This window comes from Ailuropoda melanoleuca, chromosome 11, assembly GCF_002007445.2.
Source record: "Ailuropoda melanoleuca isolate Jingjing chromosome 11, ASM200744v2, whole genome shotgun sequence".
Classification (NCBI taxonomy): Eukaryota; Metazoa; Chordata; class Mammalia; order Carnivora; family Ursidae; genus Ailuropoda; species Ailuropoda melanoleuca.
Genome location: NC_048228.1, coordinates 73,171,654 through 73,181,022, shown reverse-complemented (window position 1 = coordinate 73,181,022; position 9,369 = coordinate 73,171,654). Strand labels below are relative to the sequence as shown.

The following is a 9,369-nucleotide window of genomic DNA, read 5'->3' as shown; positions in this document are numbered from 1 at the left end:
TGTGTGTATATACATACACTCATATTGTTTATAATTAACTACAGAGTACAAATTATGAGGTACAAATTAAGAGTAAGAATAATTCTAATTAATTAATTATTAAATTTAAAGAATGAATACTTTGTTATATAAGGTTTGAGATTGTTACTTAAATTGACTATATTATATGAAAAATTAACGTGCAATATTCATTTAATTTTATGGTTGTTTCTTTTTTTCTTTACTAATATAGTCTAAAAGCTATAGACAGGCAGTGTAGGGCCAACGTTTTTTTTTTTTGAAAACTCCTTTCAGCTCAGGTCATGATCTCAGGATTGTAAGATTGAGCCCCTCGTCTCCCTCTGTGCTGGGTGGACGACCTGCTTAAGATTCTCTCTCTCTCTGGATGCCCCATCCATGACTGCTCTCTAAAAAGAAAACAAAAACAAAAAACTCCTCAGGTGATCTTAAAATGTGGGTAGAGTTGAGAAATATTGCAAGAGAACATACCATGTTGTTAAAAATTGCTTTGCTGTTATATCTTTTTGACTTTTAAAAGTATTTAATTACAGTGATAGTTAAAATAATAATAGATAGGTCATTTAAATAAATTGCATTCAATTAAGAGAATAAGAAAGCTGCAAGATTCCCCGTTTATAAACAGAATGATGAGCTTGAGTTTATCTAAAAAAAAACTTATTTATTTTATTGAATGCTTTCATGTAAATGTGAACTTTTTATGATAGAAGGCAGCCAGTTTTCTGGGTGAAGTTGTTTTCTGTATCACCACTTTCTTAACATGTTAAATGAATCAACGTTAGCACTTCATGAACCCCCCCTAAAATTTCAGGGTAGGTTTCTACTTTCCTTGTCACCCTATAACTTTTCATTTTAAAAAGAAATTTAAGAGATTAACAACATTTAAAATTGCTATTACAAAATATCACTGTTATATCCCAAAGTAAAAAAGTCACATTTACAATAAATTCAATTCTTGTAAGCAAACATGTATGAAGGACCAGAGTACAAAAAAACACAATTTTCAGATCAAATATATTTAAATTAATTTTAATAAGTACAAAAAGATAATGTTTAGCATTAATTTGCATGTGATTGATTAGTATTTTTTTTAAACAGCAAGCATAATGACACATTCAAAAAAGGTCAAATTATCTTACATATGTGAAAAATAGTGACTTTTCCCAATTACAACAAGGTCACAAATTACAAATATTATTAGCTCTCAGATGATTTTCGCAAATGAGAAAACCTACCATACAAGTATATTGTCACCCAGAAAATTTCAAATTTCACCTAATGTGAATATTCAAAGTTTAGTGTTGGAGCTGTATCATGCATTCTCTATGCATGTAATTTTATTATTAATGTATAGCAAGGGGAAAACATTTCATTCCTTGCCGGGATGTTGTTTTTTTCCAAATTTAGCAACAAATGTGAAGCTTTTGTAAATTTTCATGCATGTCAACTCTAAAGGGAATATTTCATAGAAGGTCACATTCCTTGTTTTAGAGCACAGCAAAACCCGAATTTGTATCTGCTCAGAAGAAGCTTGAGAAAAATCGGATACCAACAAACTTGAAATCAATTATGGAGCAGGCCCTTAGATCAATAAGTAATCGTGGACTTATCCATGGATGGTAAAGTTTAATTCATAAAAATTGTGGCTCAAAGTTCAGTTTCATTTAAGCCATTCTAATTACACATTAAACATCTTCACACATTATGCAGAGTTTAAAATACAGCCAAATATTTAAACTACTCTGTTGAATATTTTTGAAATAAATAAATGGGAACGAATCTATCAGCCATTATTTCTAAAGTAATTCTATATCTAAATCCTTTGTTTTGCTTCCCAACTTTGTGGGAATTACTCATATTTATACAATATTATAGGCTGGAATTTGACAGCATGTTATGGTAAAGTAAGTCTTCTAAAACGAAGCATGAAAAACTGAAATTTTCACACCAACTGAGCTATTTCAACACTAACAATCCCAACTCTGGCGTGTATCTGGGGTCAGTTTAGACTTCTTTCTATAAATAGTAACTTGCAACAAATGGATGAAGTCAATACATAATCCTTAAAATCCAATGAGTTTAAATGTCATGAAACCAACAATATGGCAAATAAAACAAAACCTCTCTGACCCCTAACAAAACTGGGGGGAAAAAAAAGAAAGGAAGAAGAAAACAAAATAAAGAGTGTGCTTAACCAATTTTAAGCATTTTTATACATTATCATTACCTATGTTTCAAAAAAGAAAAACACAACATATTCCTAGAAACTAAATTGTAACCAATGTTTGTGAATAACTAGTTTCACAAAAATGGGTTCTTGGTTGCTTATATAGTTCAGTGTTTGCTTGGTTTTGTCATATAGAAAAGCAGATGGTGGACTTTTCAATGGATTGATGCCCCCCAAAAGGCATGAATATATATTTGAATTAAAGCAAAGAAAAATACAGCTTTTTTTTTCTTTGTCTAAAATATACTTCCAGAAGTTCAAGAATCACACAGTGATTTCCGGTTGTTGTGAGGACTGAGTGAGGTACTCTATGTGAAGGGCTCAGAATATCGACTAGCATGCGACGAGCTCTCTATAAGAATAAACTCTGAACCATTTCAATTCAAAAAGGTATGAAACTGATCAGTAATGAATATAGATGACCAGGCATTTGCCTATGATCAACCAGATATTTAATTTAATGAAACCTTTCACAAACCTCCACTTACAAATTTGGAATTCAAATATTTTCGTATCCTGCCTTACAAGTAGAATTGTGAAATCATTTGAGCCAACTAGAAATACATCAGAAAGATGTTTACAACATTACAGGAAGGATATTTCTAACCATATGTATGGCTCGAGACTAAATTTCAACTAATAAGTTTCTGGATCTATTGAAAAACAATTCTATTGACTAAGTTAATTGCTAGTTAATAAGAGCTACATTTGAGATTGGACCCATTAATAAAATAAATTGTTTAGATTTCATAAAATTGTCTGAATTTCTCAAAATGTTCTTTCATACCTGGAAATACACACATACACACACACACGCACATACATACACACACACTCACATATACATACACTTCTAATCAAAGCTAAGAACTTATTAAGGGTTCTTTGGGAACTATAAACTGAAACATCTATTGGTTGTTTTTCCTTGCTGGCAATATTAACTGATGTTATGTATTAACTACAACTTAGAGAAAGTGATTTAAAGTGGGGTATATAATTATGTATATGAGAAGATGTTTTCATATATACTGACAAATATAGGATATATCAATTAAATAAAGTTGAAAACAGTGGTATAAATATGTTGAACAATTAAGAATTTTCAAGAAAAAACATGATACAAAATTCTTATAAGAAATAGATTTTGAATAATTTTTTGATTACCTTTCCCGCATGCCTTCACGTGAATTTCATCTATTTTAGTATTTTAATCATGATGCTTACCATGATGGAATCATAACTGTTAAACATTTCTGTATACTCTTATGCATATTTAATTTCTCCCTTTTCTTGGGAGTAAAAAGGGAAAATGCTTCAGTAGGTTTAATTAGCAACAGCCTCATTTTTCTCTAGTGGGTTTTTGTCTTTGATATTTCTTTCCCTGTCCTAAATTTGTTTTTGAATTTGATGAAAATATGAGTGATTACACCAATGGAAAATATTAGTATCTTTTATATAAATGCTGGTTACAAAAGATTATGAATATTAAAAATTTCATTAAATACTGAATTTCATCTTTTAAAGCATGAATTCAATAAAGAAAAAAGATTATATCTTGTCTTGTCCATACTGTTATGAGTAATTTTGATACAGTGTCTCTGGTTTCCAAGCATGGATATTAAAATTAACCACAGCCCTCCTCAGTTTAAATGGTATGGTTCTATATACTGTGAATTAATAAGAGGAAAACCCAAGGTGCCCATGAAACCTCAATTAAAAGAAAAATAAGTTCACTACAAGGTAGCAATGGGTCAGCTTGATTCCCTTGAAACTCTGAATCTTTTTATATAAATCTTGCCATTTGCAACAACTGGATGGAACTGGAGGGCTTTATGCTGAGTGAAATAAGTCAATCAGAGAAAGACAATTATCATATGATTTCTCTCATATGTGGAACTTAAGAAACAAAACAGGATTGTGGGGAAGGAAGGGAAATATAACACATGATGAAATCAGAGAGGGAGACAAACTATAAGAGACTCTTAATCATAGGAGACTGAGGGTTGCTGGAGGGGAGGAGAGTGAGGGGATGGGGTAACTAGGTGATGGGCATTAAAGAGGGCACTTGATACAATGAGCACTGGGTGTTATATGCAACTGACGAATCACTGAAGTCTACCTCTGAAACTAATAATACACTAGATGTTAATTAATTGAATTTAAATTTCTTTAAAAAGTTAATAAACGCACTATAGGGTAGCAACGGGTCAGCTTGATTCCCTTGAAATTCTGAATCTTTTTATAAGAAAAAATTCTGCAAATTGCTTCAAAAATATGCAGATGCCTGTGAGAATGTCAGAAGACTAACGACAGGAACAACCTATACAGTTTGGTGTTTGGTAAACCTATTAATATTAATAAGCCTATTAATATGGTCTCAGATTTCAAGTTAAATAATGAACATTTCAGTGCTTCACAGGCATTGTCTGAGGCATCAAGAATGGAGCATTTGAAAAAAGTCTTAATAGATGCTGAAGAACTATGACTTTGCTGAAGGCGACTTGACTTACTTCCCTTGTCCTCCCATTGAAATGATGACGGGCCACGCCAAAGTACATTAGTGACAGAATCCACAGAGCTTTGATGCCCCTCTAGAATCTATGATACCATGGCAGAATTCAGTTCCCTTAGCCGGGAATATAAAAAGAACCACATCATAATTAAATATTGGATTTCATCATATACATATGTGTATATATACATATATATACACACACATATAGGTATACACAAAGAAAAATATGAGTGAAATAACAGCATCTGTGCTCTTTTAAAATAAACTATGAAATGTATAAGAGAAAAAATTGGAAATGTCACTGAAGGGGATCACTTATCCAAACCTGAGATAAATTTGAGAGATCCCTGAAGATTGCTAAACAGTAACACTGGCATTTTAAAAATCACAGACGTTTAAAATCATTACAAAATGGTTATATTTGTTCCGTTTTTGTATTAAAGAAATAGGAACATGCATAGGAGGAAAAAACAAAACAGCCACTACCTTAACACACTCATGAACTTATAGCTCATGAGAACAACTCTTAGTGCTAAATTAATTCACATGCTCCATTTAGCCTTTGATCTTAAGTCTTTAGAAGAAGAAGGTGCACTTTAATGTTCGAATAAATTCTGTGAGTGTGATATGAGTGTTATTAACACCATCCCCACGGTATGGCACATAGTAGGAGGTAAAAAAATATCTGTTGAATAAATATTAGCTAAATCAGAGCAGCAGCTTTACAATAATGAGACTATATCTCTGTATATGCACAGGTTCTTATCTACATTTTTTACACACCATAACACTTTTTGTCAATGTACAACTGCATAAAATAGGCATCGTATTATGGGCCAAAGAGACTTCTGTTAGTATATTAAAAGTGTATTTCCTGAAAAATTGGTCTCATTTTAATAAATTCATGTCACTTTTATTTTGCATCTTTACAATGGTTTCTGGAAGGGAGAATGACTGTAAACACTATAGTTCTATAATTTAAAATCATTTTCGATGGAACATCCTCCCTCTCTCCAGCAAGACCAAAAGCTCCCTTTGATTTATCTAAACCTTAAAAGATTAAGAAGTGCATTAAAAAAATACAGCAACATAGAGAAATAATAGAAAATCCTGATCTACATTATCAGAAAATCTGAACTGTTGGGATGTTAGTAAGCTCAAATAAGATTTTGGCAATTAAAACTAAAAATAAGGATAACAATAAGAATAACTTTTCTGGCCAATCTACCATAAATGTTAATAAAACTTGTGCCATCAATGTAGGTGCAGCCCTTTGTCAAAGGCAAATTTGAGTCTTTTCTGCTGTCACACAGAAACTGCTATTTACAACTATTTTTTACATATGTACATATTTATAAATTTATAATTTATAGTCAGACATGAAGGGGGAAATGCAGAACTTACAAGAACAGTATTTTTAGAGTGTCTAATAATGCCTACCCTACAAAGCATTTTTACTGCTTGCCCTCAAGCATGGTGCACTTTCTTAGTTTCTTGTACATTTTCCTAAACTCTACCGAAGATCTAGGTTACATTTAAATGTGTTGGAAAATAGGATAGCTTCCGTTTCAATGTATGAACAAAGTGCATATGTTAAAACTATTTAGATGACAAAGAAGCTGTAATTGGAAGGGAATTAAAGAACTACATTTATTAGCTCATGTAACAATTTTATTTTATTAAGAATTATGGATTACCTTTTTTGAGGGAATTTTTAATGTCAAAGCTGTCTTCACGGCAAATTCTGTTAATAAGATGCATTTGTGACCTTGGTATTAATACAGTCATGCAAAGCACATAATAGAATCACACTAAAACAAAGAAAATGAAAAAAATTAAACGAGGCAAAGGAATAGCAATTTTTGTTGTGATTTTGCTTATTTCCATAAGATACTCCTTTTATTTGATTTTATGAACATACTTATTTATGCACTATACTGAAATACTGTACAAAACTGCAAGAAATGCCACTATTTGACTAGTTATGTTTCTACAAAAACACCATCATAAAGGTGTATCTATTAGTAAAAGTCAACTAATAACTGCTAATGTGGATGTGAGTCAAAAGGATTTGGGGTTTGCCAAAAATGTTAAATCTAGGCATGAGACACAATTGTTAACTTCTATTAACACATTTCAGGGGCATAGAGAGTATATTTTAAATATTAGAAGAAAAATGAATTTTACCCATTAATCATTAGTAATTATATAAAATTGAAAACTGTGGTTTCTAATTTAGCTATTTGTGTGTGTGTGTAATTTAGTTAATGTGTGTGTGTGTGTCTGTCTGTGTGTGTGCAGGTGAACTAATCCACAATCTGTTGGTGATGCTTTAAAGTTTCTGTTTAAAAAGGTTCAACTCTTACCAAAACCTCTTCTGGTATATAAAGCTGTTGTAAATTTGAGTCAGTGAAATTTAAAGTTTCAATTTACAAAAGCAGATTTACATTAATTCTTATCTGAAAGCGCTGCTTCAAGACAGAAAAATGTGCCAATGAACTGCTCTTTCCTTTGTAATTAGTGGCTTCTGAGTCCTGATGACAAGAAGCCTTAAGGCAGAATTTGCAGTAAACAGGAAAGAAGAGAATCATGTAAGTGCTCATCTATACTCTGGGACACCTATAAATTCTCATCGGTGGGAGTTTTTGGCACAATTTTCTAATCCAATATGAATGTTGCTCCACAGCAGCCAAACTGGATGCTTTTTTCCAGTCTCCAGCACCAAGAAAATTTAGCTGATCAATTTCAATACAACACATACCTGGAAAGAGTAAGACACATTTGTCTTTTTTTTTTTAAGGTAGTTTCCAATGATTAAAATAATCTGTAGGATTTTAATTATTACTCCCAAATAAACTCTGATGCTAAAATGTAATGACCATGACATTCTGATCGTTATTAAATTCTAGGCATAATTAACATCCTGTCAGGAGTGACTTGTAATTATTTGAACTTGTCATGCGGTAATATGTTGCTATAGATACTATACAGAGTAATTAAAAGCTGATTTCAGATCTCTAGTTTTCTTCGGATGTGTGCTAAGCTTCCAATTACACTAGCAGGGATTCTGAGCACTCATGAAGGGAACTGATGTCGCAGATAGGAGGTTCTGTGATTTAGAAGAGTTCGTCTTGGAATGACAGTGTTATCTTACATTATAGTTAGGCGACAGTAAAAAAGAGTCCTATTTAAGACCTAAAGCAAAATAGTTCATCAAGTGTGGTACAGGATCCCCATTTTCATCACTAGTAGGAAACAAATCAGGTCACATGAAACCCACTTTAAACGAGTTCCTAGGGTAAATCTTCAAAAAAAGGCAATGGCTCCTTGGGTAGGGGTGCTTTCTGCCTGCAGTTCCACGAGTTAGCAAATGCGTGTCTCCGTTAGAGGTCTACTGGTGAGCTCTAGGACTAGATACACACTGTACATGTTGGTTCACAAATTAGCAGTTATTAGTCAGACTGTACATAGCAAAACAAACAAAGTTCTATGTTGCTGTACATCCCAAAGATAACCTGTGTCTAGATTCAAGGACTGACCCCTAATACAGGTTCTCTGTTTAAATACGTAGCCCAGTAAACTAAATTAAATGTACCAAACAAAACTGGGAAAACTATTCTAGACATTCTGTCAATTTTGCTAACACTGTTGAAGGTTTTCTTGGCTTCCGCTGGCTTGTTTTCCGGCTTCTTATTGGGTTCTGGCGTGGTTGCGCTCTTGGAGATGGTGGAGAGAACTGGGTCTTTTGAAAGATTCGGGGCATAATTGGCAACAGCCACCGCATAAGCATTGTTCTGTATCATGACAGAGGCCTTTTCTTTTTTCTATTGAAAAATACAAGAATTAACAGAATGTGGGTTGAGCCTGCTACTTAATATTTTCCAAACTCCAGTTCAAATTCTGAAGAAAAGTATCTTGATAAACATCATTATACATTATAAAGATGAAATTTAGTAAATAAATAAAAGGAGTCCTGAAACCATGAGGAAAGCCCCACAGTAAAATCAATGATACCATTTTCCCGGAGAAACATTTTTTGTTGTTGTTTACATGGAAAACAAATAATCAAAACCACACATTTAATAAATGATGCAAAATTTTGACTCTTATAAGTTATTCAAATATTTGTTGAATCAATGACAGAATGAATAAATGAAATGTAGAAATATTTTAACAAGAATGATCATCTACAATGTATGACCTCAATTTCTGAATAAAGAAATTTAATGTCTTTAACTAGATAACAGGATTTCTCTCTTCCTTGTCAAACGCTTTACTCATATGATAGGAAACTAAGCATATACAGTTGGCAGTGAAATAAATATTAAAAGTATGGAACAAAGATAAAATACAAACTTTCCTTTTTTGCCTAGCTCATCCATAACCTGTTTCTCCTCATAATCCCCACCCACTCAAATCTGACTCACAATTATCTTCTGCCTGGACCAAGCAACATGCTTTGTGCTCTCCCAGCTTCACTTGACCTTGTCCAATCATTAGACACACTACAGCCGCAGGGATTTTTTTTTAAGACATCAATGGGATCATGTCACTCCTCTGCTTAAATCTCTTAAATACTATCTCATGGAATTGAGAATAAAATCAGTAG

At 32.6% G+C, this 9,369-nt stretch overlaps 1 protein-coding gene across 3 annotated transcripts in view; it reads right to left on the bottom strand.

Moving 5' to 3' along the window:
• Nucleotides 1-263: 263 nt before the first annotated feature.
• The window catches only part of GABRA2 (gamma-aminobutyric acid type A receptor subunit alpha2), a 122,575-nt gene continuing 113,469 nt past the window's right edge, over nucleotides 264-9,369 (bottom strand). Inside the window, exons 10-11 of one of the 3 annotated variants that reach the window (XR_004628885.1) lie at nucleotides 6,458-8,584; nucleotides 264-407 (exon numbers count right to left, since the gene is read on the bottom strand). Coding sequence is in view for 1 of the 3 variants with exons in the window: in XM_002917015.4 (XP_002917061.1) it covers nucleotides 8,288-8,584 (297 nt within the window). In the remaining 2 variants the exon portion in view is untranslated. Of the gene's footprint in view, nucleotides 408-4,324; nucleotides 8,585-9,369 lie in introns of those variants that run through there. The other 2 variants (XM_002917015.4, XM_019797257.2) reach the window with 2 other exon arrangements.